Here is a 17,121-nt window from a genome sequence, read left to right as displayed (position 1 = left end):
ATTCCTGCCCTCAGTGAGCTTCCTCTGTAAGGCGGTGAGTCTCAGGCAGCTGGAGTAGGCAGCATTTTGCAGGAATAATGGGGTGCTAGGTTGGCCTCTGCTGCTTGGAGGAGATAGTGTTTCCATGGAGACTTGGAATAGCAGGGGGTTCCTGTGAGAATCACCTGAAGAGGAGAAAGAAGGCATGTTGTAACCTCAGAGGCAGAACTCTTGGCCAGCAGTGCTGGAGCCCTGTGAATGGCAGGTGTGTTGACTTGTGTGAGAGCACAGGGCAGAAAGTGTGCCCTTGTGGACGGCTGGTGCACTACTGCTGAGAGAAGACTGAGGGGGCAATAGCAGTGGCAGAGGCATTGCCTATTTAGAGCTGATGGCCTCACATTGGCAAAGGAGAGAATGGGATTTAGAGATAGGCAGTGGGTCTATGGTCTGTCATATTTGCACATGAAGTAGAGTTGGTGTGCAGAGGAGACATGTGGTGATGGGAAGATGCTGGGGGAGTTGGGGAAGGCCATCCTTCCCAGGGAAGCAAGAGGAGAGGAGAAATAGCATACATCCTGAATTTGGAGATTCAACTTAAGAGATCTAAGGAGGATTGTAAAACCAGCAGAGGACCTTCTAGAAAGGACCAATGTGACCTTATCAACCGAAGGTGGGGTGGAGGCCACTCTTGTAGGAGGAGGAGAAAGACAGAAAGGCTTTATTGGGTGCCCTATCTGGATCCATTGTGTTGTCACTGGGGGTGGGGGTGGGGTGGGGAGGAGACTCCAGAGAAGAGAGTGTGGTACCTAGGAATAAAAGTGCAAACCTATCATCCCATCACTGAGGAGGCTGATGCAGAAGGCAAGCCTGAACCATCTGAAAAGATCCTGTCTTCAAAAAGAAGAAAGGGAGGGAAAGAGGGCAGGGCAGTTGTCCTCTGTAGCTGAGGGACATGGCTGTCTGATTTGCAAACTGAACACCACTGAAGAGTTGGACTAGAGTGATACTGTGGTGGTGAGAGCAGAAACAAGATTGGAAGCAAATGTTTTAGCACAGTGTTAGCAAGCAGAATTCCACAGGATATGAAAATATGATAAGACCAAGTTGGGTTTATGCCCAGAATGTAAGACAGGCATTTAAATGTCACCATGCGGAAGTGGTAATGCCTCAGCCTCTGATGTTTTGAAGTTTGTTCTCAAGAGAGTAGCGCTGTCAGAGATTGATTGTAAGAGAGTGTAGGCAGGCAGCACAGAGGAGCGGGGCCACCTCCTTCCCTTGGGTTGGGGCATCTGTCAGGCAAAGGGGAGGTGTATGTGAGGAGGAGGAGAGGTGTGAGTGGTTCAACTACTCATGGTTTATTATTCTGTCAGTTCGAATTGGAACAGTTAAAATCTTTGGTTGCAGGCCTAAAGATTAGTTATTATTATGTTTTACAAAGCTTTTTTCCTGCTTGTAGATTGATTTCATTTTAAAACGAAAAAAAAAAAAAAAGCCCTGGAATTGCAGATGCTTTATCCATAGAAACAGAAACAGTATGGTACAGTCTTTTGTGAGGAATGGTTTGCCCAATTCTGTATTGCCTTTACTAAACACCCCTAGTCCTCCTACTATAGCCTCTTTGCCCTGTACTCATCTGTCCCAGCAGTGGTTACAGCGCAGGCACCTGGAGGTCCTCCCCACGGGCATTCTGGGAAATTTCATTGTTGAGTCCACAGTGCTGTGGGAGCTGCCCAACATTTTCATAGGGCATCTGACCACAGATAAAGTGACTGTTGCCCATCTCAGGGCACATGTAGGATATGCTTGTGTGATTCCCTCATGCATAGGATCTGAGAGATAAATAGCACTGTTGTATGTCTCTATTGATGAGTCGATTTGGCTTAAATTCAGGACTCAGCCATTTCCTGGAAGAGTGAGCCCCTTACAGGAGCCTAGGTTAATGGTGTGCTCTTTGCTGCCAGCATCCCAATGGAAATGATAGATTACCCAAGCCAATTTGTTTGTCACATTTGTTTGAGAATACACAGTGATAGAGGTGCTACTTAGTAATCGCTTTATCTCTTCTGTGTGGGCTTCTGCTCTAGGCCAGGAAACTCCCAGGTTTGTGTGTAGCTGGAGCAGGAGTACACCAAAGCACATCTCGTCTTGACTCTGCATCAGTTTTGTCACTAGTATCTGGCCTCTGTTGTTCTGACTCTCTTATATGTGCAAGCTGGGCCTACCACTGTAACATTCAGTCAATGGAGCTATGCAGGTGGCCGCACTCCTGAGACTGGAGTGTGTCTGGATGGCTGCACTCCCCCTGAGATATGCCTGACAACTCTTCATTTCTAGCCAGTGTGGCTGCTGAAATGTCAGTCCACCTGGCCAGACTAGCTCCCCTCTGCACACCCCCTGTCATGTACCCACTGCTGGGGGTCTGAACCCAGAGTGCATTATGCTAGGTCAACCTCAGCATCCCAACACTGAGCTTGTCAGGAGCTCTGCGTGTTGCCTTGGTCTTCAGTGGTGTCAGGGCTTTCGCCCCACACTCACAGCTATGGCAGAAACACAGTGGAGGCTGAAGGCGGCTCGTTAGCAGAAAACTAATAAGCACTGGTGACAGATTTATACATATGTAAAATGTATTTTAATTGTTTTTAGCAGGAGAGGCAAGGAATCAATACTCGAAGATGTGTAGTATGAACATGCTCTTTGCTCGGGGGTCTTCTGGCTGCAGGCCAGTGCACTGCCACAAGATCCTGTGCCCTGTGGTGAAAGGTGTCCTGGTGTATTGATACGGCGGCAAGAATGATGGAAAGTTGGGCTGAGCTTTGACTTTGGGTATTCATTAGCGCTAATCATGGAGTTTCTGGCTAGAACTGCAGTTTTGATGTATACACTATAGCTTATTTCTGTTTGTTTATCATAAACCTTATACTATCTTGTCTGCCTTCTCATGTAAGAGTCAATGCTTAGTGTCCAAAGTGGTCTTCAGTACACTCTCTAGTTCCTCTTCTCCTGAGACAGGTAGAGAGGCATCCTACTCAGAGCTGTGTGTCATGTGGCCTTGGAGCAAGTGTTAGGTTCGGCTGGGCCCAGCCCTGCAATTTTCTCTTCTGGCCCATAGAGGAGGCTCAGTCCCTGCATCTTAATGACACATAGTCTCTCTCATTGATGCAGCCTTAAGAAGGCAAACTGAAAGATGGCTGCTTCCAAGTTCTGCTGTGAAGGTGCCTCACTCCCATGTGTGACCAGAGGAAAATGTGACTATGGGTCTGGCTGGACTATTCACAGAGCAGAGTGCCTTCTTGCCACAGTGCAAATGGGGACAGAGGACGAGAGCCAGCAGAGCCTTGGAATCTTCCAGAGGCAAGGGTCAATGTGATACACAGAGCACCTTGTGAATGAGTGCCTGGCAGGATGTGGGTGGACGGGAGGAAGAGTGAAAGAAAAACTGCAGGATTCCAGGGGACGCTGGTTTCTGTGGCTGAAAGCGTGGAGGTGAGCTGTGTGGGAAACCAGAGGGCTGGGGCATGGTCAGGAGATATCTTGGGATTGATAGGACATAAGATGACATAAAGAAGAAAGGGATTGGATAAAGCCCTTCCCCACTGTGGAGTAGCCCATATGGTCTAGGGAAGCAGGTAGAATTCCACATAAGCATATACCAGATGGGGCCCAGCTTCATGAGAATGTCATGTGTACAAACACATAGACCAGGCACCTTGACTGCAATACTGGAGTGGAGTTTGCTGCATTGACAATCAGAGTTTTGTGGCATATGATAGCCAGGGGAGATTAAAACCAAGCACTACTGCAAAAGAATTTGAGTTTTACCTTTGAGAGGCCCAAAGAAGCCATTTGTGCTGCCAGCGGACATAGTCTCAGCCTTTTGCTGTGCTGTCCTTGGGGTCTAATGGCAAGTAAAGATCAGGCTATTCCTATGTGGATTCTGAGGAGGAAATACCAAACCAATTCTTGTGTGGACATTGAGCTGGGGGACAAAATCTTAGACTTTGTGGATATTCTGTCCAGGGGGAAGTAGCCTGTTCCTGTGTGGATGCTGAGTTGGTAGACATTGAGCTGGGGACCAGACCCTTATGTGAACAATGAGTTAGGGGACTAGACCTGTTCCCATGGAGACCCTGAGCTGGGGGACCACACTTTACTGTGTGGTCACTCTAGTGGGGTTCCCAGACTGTTCCTGTGTGGACATTTGAGGTAGGAGCTGATTAATTTCTATACCTTGGTCCTTAATTGTTGAAGTCATTTGTTTTCCAACTCCATTTTTCATAATAGTAAATCTCATCTGTGCCTGCCATGTGGTCGTGGAGTATATGGTGGTGGGTGTGGTATCAGATGCGTGAACCTTGGAGAGATGAGCCTAGGTCTCCCGAGGATTCCACTCCTGAAAACATGTGTGGCCTGGACTGTGCAGCATGGGACAGCAACCCAGTGGCTGTTTGCTTGTTGGCTGACCAGTGCTGCTTGGAGCTGACTTACCGTGCTGGGGGATGGGAGGTAGTGGATAGGAGGTGCTGACCACCCTCTGGCCACCTTTGCCTCAGCTGCTGGTACTGAATGACGGTGTGTCTCCTCTGTCTTCTTTTGTGGTCCAGAATCTCACATAGTAGAGAACCAGTACTGCCCTGACCCTGTCTTTCTTTTTGCTCCTACAGGCACTAGGAAGTTTTTATTTTCTTCACGAATCCTTAAAAAACATCTACCAGTTTGACTTTAAAGGTAAGACTCCATGCCGGCTTCCATGATCTGTTTCTGCAGCCCATCCCTTGGCCTGTCCTCTCCAGGTCTCCCTGGCTTTGTTGTCATAAGAAGGCCTGCATGGTCTGGATTTAGTGTCACTTATTCTTCTTAAAAACCTGTCACCCTGGCTTCCCTGGGGGGAGATGCTGCTGACCTGATCCTCTGCCTGTCCTGAGTCAAATGCCAAAGCCTCTGCCCTCTTCCGCTAATCTTAGTGAACTCTAGGTTCCTCCCCTCCCCTCCTCTCCCCTCCCTTTCCTTCCTTTCCCTTTCTTTACTTGGTTTTTCGAGACAGGGTTTCTCTGTTTAATAGCCTTGACTGTCTTGGAACTCATTTATAGACCAGGCTGGCCTCAGACTCACAGAGATCTGCCTGCCATCAGGGCTCCAACTGCCTATTCCATTCTATCACTTCTGTTGTATATGAACCTTCTTGAATTCAATGCCCATCTGGGGCCAGATTATGTCACTAAGTTCATGACAATTATAAAAATAAATGTTACATAAAATGTTCTCACACATTTAAGTGTTTGGTTCCCAGCTGGTGATTCTATTTTGGGTTAGTAGTTGTGGAGTCTTAGACAATGGGGCCTCTCTAGAGGGTACTGGGTCACCATAGTCTGGCATTGAGATATAGCCCACTTCTGCTTCTTGATCTCCAAATGTGAACAAGTTCTTGCCATTAGAGCCTCAAGCCACCTCTGCCAACACCCCTGCTAAGACTTTCTGCCGTGATGGCTTGTATTCTCAAACCCTGAGCCAAAATAATCCTTTTTTAGGTTACTTTTTGTCAGGTATGTGTAACCATTGACCACCTTCATCAGCTGGTTCAGGTTCACTGTTGATGTTCACCCAGAGAGAGTCCCCCTAGGAGAAAGAGTAGCTGTCTTTTTGGAATTGCTTTAGCGGCCTATCTAACCTTATGATGAGCAGGATTCCTGCCAACAGAGTGCTTGTCACTGCTTCTGCAGCTTCAGTACACACGTGGTTTTCAACAAGCATGTGGCTAGGATGAGGTGGCCAGAGCTGCTTTTCCAGGACTCCATGAGCATCAGGTACCAGAGCATGTCTCCAGCAGTGACATTCAGATATGGGCGTTTTTCTGCAATGCTAGGGTAAGACACAGAATAGCCTCTTAAACATGAACATCTGAGTGGTGGTGGCACACAGGCCTTTAATCCCAGTACTGGGGAGGCAGAGGTAGGCAGACCTCTGAGATTGAGGTCAACCTGATCAACAGAGTAAGTTCCTGGACAGCCCCCCACACACAAGAGAACACCAAACTCAAGAGGTTCTGAATCCATAGAACAGTTTTCATAAGAAACTATTTGCATACATATTTTACTACTAAATGAAGTTAGTCATATTGTGCCTTGCAAATGCACAGTTCATCCTGCAAAACCTCCCATCGCCACTGAAGCAGTGCCATTGTAGGCATGTGCTTAGCATGTTTCTTTCTGGAATGAGAGTCAATGCTGCAAACATCTAGTGGTATCTCCTGGTGGCTGCTGGCACTGATAGAGCCTACTCGGTCATCTTAGGCTGGGATGGGCACACAGTACTTACTCTCCTGATTGATGGGAGTCACAGCAAGAAATCTTGATAGATTTAAGAATTAGTAACCTGATTTGAAAAAGTAAGAACCTAATTGGGAATTTAAGGAGTCTTTAAAAGTACAGCAGAGAAAGATAGAGGGGACTTCTAATTTCTGGTCCAGAATATATTGCTTGGAAGATGTGGCTCCCATTCTCACAGATGCAAGCAGAACAGCTTTTTTGTATCCAACAGGAAATATGGTCATAGGGCAAACTCACCCCCCACATCCAGACAGACAGGGGCATGGTTGCCAGGAGCAGGCACCTCTGGGTGTGTACATGCAACAGGATTTGACTGGGTCCAGGAGGCTCGTGTGATTGAGCTTGAGGAGGAAGGCTTTCAGGATCCATGTGTTTGAGTTTTTCTTCTAGGAGTCCCACATGATCTCACAGGCAAAGTCAGGTACCGTATTCTGCTTCACAGAGCCTGCTGTCAAGGAAACCAAGTCTCCAGATGACTAGACTCTCACCAGAACCCATCTGGCCAAGAAATTGAGATAGTCAACTCAGCTTCTAGCCTACTTCTTGTGAGATGCAGGGCTGCCAATCAGTGGGAAGATCACAGCCTGGGGCAGGTGTAGTGGAAGACAGGCGCTGCTCTTCGTATGTGAGATGTCTCCCGGGAAATTCTCAGGCAGCAGAGGCAAGCACAAGGATGGGAAAAAGGAAGATGGAGTGTCTGACACATAGCGGCCAGGGACGTGGCCCTAGCCCAGCACATCTATCTGCTTCTTTAACCCAGTGGCTCATGTTCTGTCCTCAGCAGCACGCTAAAGACTTAAAAGTCAGGTTAAGGAGATGAACCAATTCTCTGGCACAGACTCAAATATGACAGAGATCTGGAGCAATTGTGCTGGGAATTTAAAGTGAGTGTGGTTAAGATGCCCAGTGCTGAGGTGCAGGAAAGTAGAAAATGAAACTCACAATAAACAGAAAAAAGAAATAAAGATTAGAGACAAAGTTAATGGAATTGAATATAGGAAATCAGAGAAAATTGGTTCTTAGAAAACATCTATCAAATCGACACACTGTTAGCCCCATGAACCAAGAACAAAAAAAGAAGGAAGGTACAAAGTCTTGATAACAGAAATAAGTAAGGGACCACCACTGATACCAGGGGAACAACAATTTTATAACAAGTCTGTGCCTATAAATTTAATAATATGGCGGAGCAACTGCAGGAACAGCACAGGCTGAACACTTGTGCAAGGGCTTTACAATTGAAAATACCTACACCTGTGAGTGAAGCTGAGTCAGAGGTAAACCTTCTGAAAAACAGCGCCAGGTTCAGCAGGTTCACTGGGGAGCTCCTGAGGAAACCATGGCATTCTCTACGAAGTTCCCAGGTACAAGCCAAGGAGCACCTCATGGCTTGTCCTGCATGCCAGCACTGCTTGAATCCCCAAACCAGACGGAGACACTGGAAAGAGGGAGATCGACAGACTGCTTCATGAAAACAAAATGCAAGAGTTCTCAGGAAGATGTTAGCAATGTGTAAGGAGGATTATGCACTATGAACAGTTGGAGTTTACTCTAGTCATGCAATTGACATCACATTCTAAAACCAGCCAATAAAATTGTTCACACCATCTGTTAAAGACAGAAAACCTCATGGCTGCGTCAGTAGATGCAGAAAAAGTGTATGGCAGAATCCAGCAAATGCTCTCATCAAACTAGGAATAGAGATGACCATCCTCTACTGAACAAGAAAATCAGCTGCAACACCCCCTGGAAAAATGAACGGAGTGTCATTACAGAGGGATCTGGCTAGCCACGAGAGACGTGAGCAGGTGGAAGATGCTGGTCTGATGGCGCTACACTGCAGGATCCCAGCTGTAACTGTCTAGAGATGGAAGTTCTCTAGAGACATAGAGAGGTGGAGTAAAGTGATATGTCTGGGCATAGAAGACATTTTGGACAGAAAAATTGGTGTCATATGGTACATGACAGTTGTGTGCTTTTGTCAAAACCCATAGCACTGCAGCATGAAAAGCAAAGCCTGAAGTACACTGGACTTCAGTGGGTAGCACACTGTATGCAGACGTGTGGAGTAGGTATATGTGCAGTCTCTACTGCCTCTGAAAATGACATTTTTAGGATGTGCCCTTCCATCCCATGTCTTCCTTATCCCCAGGGAACAAGATGCTCGCTGGATTCCTTCTAAGCACAGTGGCTTCCCGCAGGCCCTGCCATTCCTTCACTTACGTTTACATGTAGACCCACTTGCCCTCAGCCATGGAGCACAGCCCCTTCTGTACCCATGAGGTGTTCCTCCTTGGTATATGTCTTCAGCTGAGACATGGGCTGCTAGGAGGGGTGTTGCAGTGCGGCCAGAATTGCTGAGGAGCCCAGAGTGAGCCAAGCTTTCGACTGGTGTGTTCTTTCACTGGTGTGTGACATTTCCTGACTGTGTAGCTGACTGTTCTTACTGTCCGTCTGATCCACAAGAATAGCCATGTGGCTGAGTGTTTGACAGCAATGTGTGTATGTGTTCTTTCCCCTTGCCTAACTGCTTCCCTGTCTGAGTGGGTCCCTTTTCATCTCAAGAGCACAGGGCCACCAAGGGATGGATGTGATGACAAGAACATTTTAGTTTTGTGGGTCTGAGGGAGGGGCATCACACAGCCACTGACAAGTCTATTGGGAAAGTTACCTGCCTGGATACCCCAAAAGTATCTGTTTGAACACCTCTCTGGTGGAAGCTTCTACTCCCCGGACTTCCCAGTGCCCTTCCACCAGACACTCGGCCACCCTAGCATGACTGGGTACTACTATATGTACCAGATACCCTCCTGTGGGATTGATGGGTGTCTGCAGCAAATGTTCCTGTGACCAAGTGCACTTCTGCCCCAGCACAAGGCTCACGGGGACCTCTCTGACCCTGCCTACCTACCCTGGGTGCTGGCTCCATGCTCTGCTGAGGCTTTGTTCTCTCTGAGTGAGGAAGACACAGAGATATAGTTGCCCTTCTACAGTGATGGTGGTGGCGTTGGCTTCAAAGCTAAACACATTCATGTTCTCTAGTATCCACTTGAATCTGAGGAATATAATCAGAGACCCATGGTGCATTTAGCTCATAGCTGACCCAGTCCCTGGACAGGCTTCCCTGGGCTTTCAGTCCCTGTTGCATTCATTATGAGCCATCAGTACAGCCAAAACCAGATCATAGCCCTGAACGGGGACCCCTAACTCTAGCTGTTTCCGTAGAATCAAAACTTTGTTTTTATGTGGGTTCAGCCTCTTTTCTTTATGTCCTGGAGCTGCACACCTCAGCCAGCTCCTGCTGTCTACTTTCATCCCTAGTGTGGAAAATACTCCAGAATGGGAAAGTCTTGCTGCTCCTAGAATGTGAAAACATCCTTAAAATCCTGGCAGCCGCTGGCCCAAAGCTAGTCTCTAAGAATCTGCTTGACAACTCAAGAACTTCTTTCTATTCTTAGCTCAGGGATCGTGGGGTGCTGGGACTGGTAACCAGGGTACAAGACTGTCTGGGCTACGTTCTGGCCTTGGGAACCAAATGTTACCTGACCCTTCTGGCACCTTGCTGAGGCCAGCAGTTCTCTTGCCCTGCCTGCAAGGGCTGTGAGAAATACATTCTCATGCTTATCGTGTACTGCTGAATGTGGGACACTTGTCCACAGAAAGGACCTCTCTCAGGCCTGCCTGTGAAGGACTCAAACCAGGGCCAGTCACAGTGCTGTCAATCTGGGAGAGGTAGGATGGCAGCTAGCAAGGCAAGCCTGAAGAGTACCTGCCCTGTGTCCCTGTCTTCATCTCATGTAAAAATTGTTCCCTGGAATATGAGTAATGTCATTCGTGTGTGAAGAGGAAATCGATATTATTAAATAAATTCATGTGAAGGTCTGAGTGAATGGTAATTCCACAGCCCTCTTAAATATATTCACGGCTTTCAAAGAGGGTGCCAATTAGCCCCTGTAAATCTGCAGGCTGGGAGCTCTTAGGGGATAATGAAGTAGAGTGTCAGGTTCCAGGTCATGGAACAAGAATTTATGAGCCACAGGTGCCTCTGGAGCAGCTGTTGGCCCCTTGCCTGCTTGGAGGCATCCCTCTGACCTAGGGGCTGCTTTGGTAGGGCATGGCACCCCCAGTACATGTGACTGGTCAGTAGGGTATAGTGACGGAATCCTTAATTCATGTATCTTTCTCTCTTTTCCAGCTAAGAAGTATAAAAAAGTCACTGGCAAAGAGATTTATTCGGACACTTTGGAGAGCACGCCCATGCTGGAGAAGGAGAAGTTCCCACAGGACTACTTTCCCGAGGTGTGTGAGGACTGGTGTCTCCTCATCAGCACACTGATTATCAGAATGAGTGAGTTAGAAGTGGTGTAGGTCTGACTGTCATCCACTGTCAGCAGTCACAGCACCGTCACACTGTGGGGCTGTTTTCCTTGGAGTTTGGGGGTGATCTGGGCTGCCCTGGATAAGGGCACAGAGAACCTAAGAGCTCAGGTTTTGTTGTTACTAAACTTAGAGCTTCACTTGTGGGCACGAAAACCACTCCCCAAAGACAAGGAAAATGTCTTCATTCTCCCTTGGGCTGATACTGCGACTGGGAGTCTCTGTGTTGTATGTGCCATGCTGTGCAGGAATTATGCACATGGTATACCTTCACCTTCCTGGGGGTTGCTGGAGTGAGAGCTAAGACCCAGAGGAAACTCTGGGTTGCCTCAGTCGTGAAGACACAGAAGCTAACACAGAATTGGTGGGTTAACGATACATGCTAGCGGTTGCATGCTTGATAGAGTTTAGAAATTAAAAGGTCAAAAGCTGCTTTCTGCCTCTCTACTCAGATATAAGTAGCTTCCTTCAGGCTTCATCTTACACCCTGCCCTGAATCGTCTGTTAAGGTTCGGTAGATGTTGGATGCCCTGGCTGGAAGGTTTTTAGATGCCGAGGTGGGAAGAACTGAGATTGGCCCCTGATGATGCTGGTTGTTCATACATGTCCCACCTTCGTCATGATGTTGGAGGCGCTCTCACCAGTCCCAAGGACTGCTCTGTGGTTCTCTCTTATGAGATGGCTGCACTGTGTAGTGGTACACTTGCTCAGAGCTGGTTTTCAGCAAGGCCACACACAAATTTATTAACTTGCGTTGTAATTGTGCCTTGCCTGAAAGGATCATGGCCGCCTCTTGTCAGCTTGTGGCTTGGCATCCCCATTCATTGTTCTCAGGTCAGAGATGTTCCCAGTCTCTTGTCCTCTGCTGGCTCAGGTCTACCCTGGCTCAGTTTCTTGGCCCTTCTGCTTCAGGCATCCTGAGAGTGGAGGAGGGTGGCGCGAAGGTTTCAGTCTTCTGTGTCTGTATATAGTAACACCTGAATCTGAATGTTACTGATAAACACGGAAGGACTCCATGGATGTTGTTCCCATGAAAAAGCCATGAGCCCAAAATGCCAGCTTTAGAGTCCAGTTACTACTGATTTGGGATTTCTTTACCCAGAAGTCTCTGGGATCTCACTCACTATGTCATCTCTCATTCAAAATGGCCAGGGCTTGAGGAGCTCAAGTAGAAATGATGGGTGCTGGGGCTCTGGCTTTGAGGTGTTCCCTTGCAGGCAGGTGGTGTTCACTGAAAGGTAGCTGAGCATAGGCACAAGCTGTGGTGTGTGTTCCAGTTCCCTGGGGAGGCAGTGTTTGAGATCACCCCCTCCCCACACCACACATCTCTTTCCCCCCTTTAAATACTTCTTTAAACTGTCTCACATACTTAGAAGTTGGCAAACAGACAGACATGTGGGCCCCATCCAACTAGAGTGAAGCTGTGACCATACACACTCCCTGTGTCTTGTGTGTGACTGTTACTGAGGCCCTTACCCTGTACTCCCTAGTAGGCTCTTCTGAGGACAGTGTCTGCCCTCTCTTAGAGTGCAAGTGTGCCTAGTTTCTATTGAGCCCTGCACTGTGCTCTGTTTTAATTCTTGGGGATGCAGCTGCACTGTGCATCACCCGTACCTCTGCACATAACAGCAGATATGTGGTGTCCTCAACAAGAACCAGCGTGTAGCCTCCATCCCCCACAGCCATGTGTGGCCTCCCTGCTCCCTTTTTCTCACATCACTCCTTGAATTCCAAGCTGGAATCCCATCATAGTTTCATCTACTGCACTAAAGGCTCAAGATGTGTGTCACAGCAAAGTGTATCCTGAGTGGGCAGGAGTAGGGAAAAGGCTGGGGCTGTGGACATCAAATGAAAGGCTCTTGCAGAGATGTGCCTCTGGCCCCCAGCATCTTCAGCCCTTGCTTGTAAGAATTCTTCCAAGGGCCTCCTTGTTCCTACCTGCAGCCTTGGGGCTTCTCTGACTAACAGTTCTCTTGCTTCACTAAACCTAGTGGCCTCAGGAATCAAAGTCTGTGAAATCTGGGGGTCTTGGCTATACCCTACCACCCATATAGGGAGGATACCCTTTGCTCTGAAGGCCAGTTCTCTGTCCCTTCATAGCACTGACAAAGTAGAACCTGCATCAGGACAGAGTATGAGAGGCTGACTCCTTCCCACAGGAACGTGACCACTGCCTGGGTCCATCCCTTCCTGTACTTAGCAGACCGTTGGTCAGGACCTCATTCACGTTGTCTGCAGGCAGAGAAAAGGATGCATCCCTGTTGTTTTGTTGAGTCAGGGTTTCATCATGTAGTCTTGTCTGGCTTCGCAGAGATCTGACTGCCTCGTGAGTGCTGGGATTTAAGGCGTGCAGCAGCATCCCTAGGATATCTTTGAAGGATGAACTCTCATCTTGGGAAGGCCACAGGATGTCTTTAGGTGGACCCCTGTCTTCACTTAGAACAAGTTGCTGTCCACCGTTGTCAGCTGGTTCCCAGACCCCTGTGGTGGCTGGCTCCTGGGCCTGCAGGGAAAGTGCGTGCTGGGGAGTGTACCCTTAAGTCTGGGCTGTGCAGTGCGCTCTCACGTGTCCTTTCACCACAGTAATGAGCAGAAACAAAACCTCATTTGAAAGCCACAAACTCCAACACCTCCTGTTAGTTCCGTGGTGCTTCTTAATGCACAGAGGCTCACAGAGCATGTTGTGTTCCACAGGGTGGGGCCCGGGGCCCCAGAGCAGAAATCACCAGCAGCAGCTCTATTTAGACCCTCGGTATCCCCTCCTGGGCTTGCCCCTTCATGCCTTCTGCCAGGCCGTCACTGCACCCAGCACATTTAGGGGAGAGAATTAGTTGAAGACTGATCTCTCTTTCTTTTATTGCCATCACTTAAGGATAATCTAAATGTAATTACCGTGATGGAGGCATAATGCAATTCCAAATAATGACGGCCCTCTGCTTCTAAAACTAACAAAACTTTCCCTGCTGATTTATGGGTGCTTCTGGCTCAGTATGAATTTCAAATGACGCCTCTGGGAGCAACACTCCAGATAACGCGAGGCCATTTTTAAAAAGCAGATTTGTGTAGTCGATCGGACTGAGTCATTTTTTTCCTCTTGGCCGTGGTGAGAAATTGGTTGTTACCATAGATCACAGGCCCTGCTGCATGTGCCCATGAAAGATGAATTAATTCCACTAATGCTCCAAGCAGGCCTTCCTCAGTGGGGCCGCGTGGTGATAACCTCCTGCAGCCCCTCTGTTCTCCGCTGCGATTTATGTTCTCTCAGTAGATGAAGCTGCCTGGATTCGCAATCCATCTGCCGGCTCAAGGAACCCCATTAACGGGGAACTGAGCAGAGGCCACACGAGGTGAGCGCTGTGTCCTCCTCCTAGGCCTATGTGGGTTCCATTGCTGACCATGGTTCCTCTAAGAGAGGAGAAGCCATGTGAACCTGAGTGCCATCACCCCAGAGACATGAGAACCTTGCCGTCCCCATCGGCTCAGAGGAGTTCATAAGGGAAGGTTTCAGAAGGTTGGCAGTGAGAGGAAAGTCCCAGAACATGATCTCCTGGAAGTGAACCATCAAAGTCGAGCCCCACCTACCTTCTGCACACTGCTCCCATCTGCAGTGGCCAGGGGACAGCTTTGTAACTGGGAACTTCTAGGACTTCCAAGGCCTTTACTATGGCCTGGGTTCCTGCCTCTATGTCTGTCTGTGTGGGCCTTCCCCACCCTCCATACCAAACATAGTCATAAGTAGGTGTATGTTTGTGTTTACATGTGCATGGTTAGTTCCTTTGCATGTATTTGTGTATACTGTACATAGAAGGTCTCAGGGAGGCCCTACTAAGGAGTCTCCTTGTCAAAAAGGCAGCCCATGGTCACTGATGAGGGTAGGGTATACTCCAGTAGGCTAGTCCCATGTAGCAATTACCCAAGTGCTCATCCTTGACCATAAAAGGGAGATGAGTTGTCAGAAAGATTCCAGAAACAAGGAAATGGATCCAGTTCTGTTCCCTTCTTCTGGTTGCTGGCAGTCTGAGGAAGTTTGGGGCTCATTTCTTTCTGGCTGAAGGGAGAACTTTGCTCTGCAGACCTCCTTTCAGGTCATGAAGGGAGTGGACTGTCTTTCAGGTCACTGAAGGGAGTGTGGGATGCTGAAGGAGGGATGTTTTTTGAAGCTCAGTAGAGCCCACTGGCTCTTGGGAGGACAGAGATGCACCTCCACTCAGACCCAGAAAATGGACAAAGCCAAGGCCAAACACTGTGGGCGTGTCAGAGTGCCTTGGGTGGCACTTTGGGTGCCATTCTGTGACAATGTCGACAGTGAAGTCTGAGTGATCATAGTTGTCGTGATGAGTGGGCCTCAGAGGCAAGATGTTCTGTAAATATTTTACCAAACTGTCGGGTTTTACAAATATTAACTGTATATTTCATAAGATTCACCTATAACTCATGGAAAGTCTCACATCTAGCTAGAATCCTAATTGTAGTTATTACCAATATCTGTTACAGAAAAAGCACACTTTTTGTTGTGTATTCAATTAGTAATTTGATGTTGAAGTCAGTGCTCTAGTATGGAAATTTAATTTTTACAACAATATGCATGTGTGTATTCAAAACACACAAATGTACATGTGTACCTTAATTTACACAAGTTTGAAAACTAAGGAGAAGATTATTTCTGGTTCTGAAATTCATAAATGCCTTTCATTTGCTTTGGCAGTGAAGCTGTTGCCCACTGTATAATTGTAGGCAAAGTGCAGGTATTCAATTTGGGGTCAGAGCTTGGAAGTGTGACTATAGGTGTGAGCTTGGAAATATGACTGCAGGTGAACTTTGCTGCTTCTCTGGGGGAACCTTTAGGAAGGGATAGGTGACCCCAGGATGGCTGATCCTCCCAGTGGAGCACACTGCTCTGTGTTATGTCCAGTTCTATATGTTGTGAGCCTGTGCATACTGGACCTTAAGACAAGTGTAGGCCTGGTCTTGGATGAAGAGGAACCCATGCTGTGCTGCAAGCATGAACTCCCAAGGTGCTGAGAACGTGGTGAGTGTAGGACCACACAGAGTGATGCCTGAGCTTGGGAGAGGTGGCCAGGTCTCTTTGTATCAATCATAAGGACATCCAGTGTAGATTCTATATTAGTTATGATGCTGACTGTATTAGTCAGGGTTCTTTAGAGGAACATAACTTATAAAATGAATCTCTATCTATCCTATCCTATCTATCTATCTATCTATCTATCTATCTATCTATCTATCTATCTATAAATAGGGTATTTAATAGAATGATTTACAGGATGTGGTCCAAGTGTCATGGAGTTAAACTGAGCTATTTCTGTTATGTAGAGGAGTAAGAGACTGAAGACAAAACTGCCCTATCCTACATCTCTGAATCCTCATTTTGTTTTCTTTTATTCTTATTTTATGTGTATGAATATTTTGTTTGCATGTATGTATGTGCACCATGAATGTGCCTGGTGCCCAAGGAGGTCAGAAGAGAATGCTGAACCCCTGGGAACTGGAATTAGAAATGATTGTGAACCACCATGTGTGTGCTTGGAACCAAACTTGGGTGGGTCCTCTACAAGAGTAACAAGTACTCCTAACCAATGATCCATCTCTCCAGCCCTCTTTGTATCCCTCTTAAGGCAGATAATGTTTTAGAAATTAATTAATTCCCTTGTGGTCACTTATACCCCTGCCCTCCTGGGCACCATGGAAAAGATGCCCTCTTCCCTGGTCCTCTGCCAGCCACAAAGTACCCAAGCCTCTCAAGACTCATCTGTTCTCTTCTGTCCCCAAGACAGAATACCAGGCACTCTCCTTAGGGAAATGAGACACTTGTTTCCGCCTCCCATTTGACCTGGGGGTGCGGGAGGACCTCCTCTCTGCCCACAGGAATTCTGCTCCCAACACTGAGAGGCCATGAGGTGACTTTCTTCTGTAGAGGGGTGTAAATTAAAAGTAAAGTAGAATTTAAAGTTCAGTTCTTTCATTCATATACATTGAGTGCTGGTAAGGCCATTGTCCCACAGGCAGGTCTAATTTCAGCAGACTGCTTCATGTGCCTTGTGTGCACATGAGCAGTGTTGGTAGCAGTGCTGCAGCAACATTGGGACTGGAAGCTCGCTTGGGAGGCCCAGCAGTATGTGCGGTGTATCTGAGACTATAGTCAAGAGCAAGTCCAGGTTCTTCCCCTCTCTTTTTCCCTCCCCTTCCCATGACTTTCTCTGCTTTTTCTATTTTTTCATCATTTCAGAACCAAGCAGGGGCTTCCCAGACTCTGAACTGAAGATAGATGTTATAAAGTAATCCCATAGTAGCTCAGAATTGAGTATAATAAAGAGTTCTTTATTCAGGGATAGACTCACAGATCACAGTCCTCTGCATGGTGGGGAACAAGGACTGAATCCAGAAGTGGAACACATGCAAGCTTTAAGGCTGCATTTATAGTATA

At 47.5% G+C, this 17,121-nt stretch overlaps 1 protein-coding gene across 2 annotated transcripts in view; it reads left to right on the top strand.

The window, feature by feature from the left end:
- Inpp5a (inositol polyphosphate-5-phosphatase A) overlaps positions 1-17,121 on the top strand; it is a 189,060-nt gene that overhangs the window by 113,097 nt on the left and 58,842 nt on the right. For both annotated transcript variants that reach the window (XM_057777435.1, XM_057777436.1), the window contains exons 5-6: positions 4,641-4,704; positions 10,498-10,601. In XM_057777435.1, coding sequence (XP_057633418.1) covers positions 4,641-4,704; positions 10,498-10,601 — 168 coding nt within the window. The remainder of the gene's footprint in view (positions 1-4,640; positions 4,705-10,497; positions 10,602-17,121) is intronic.

The sequence above is a fragment of the Chionomys nivalis genome, chromosome 8 (assembly GCF_950005125.1).
Source record: "Chionomys nivalis chromosome 8, mChiNiv1.1, whole genome shotgun sequence".
NCBI lineage: Eukaryota > Metazoa > Chordata > Mammalia > Rodentia > Cricetidae > Chionomys > Chionomys nivalis.
Note: the sequence above shows the minus strand (reverse complement) of the source record. Positions and strands in the feature narration are given on the sequence as shown.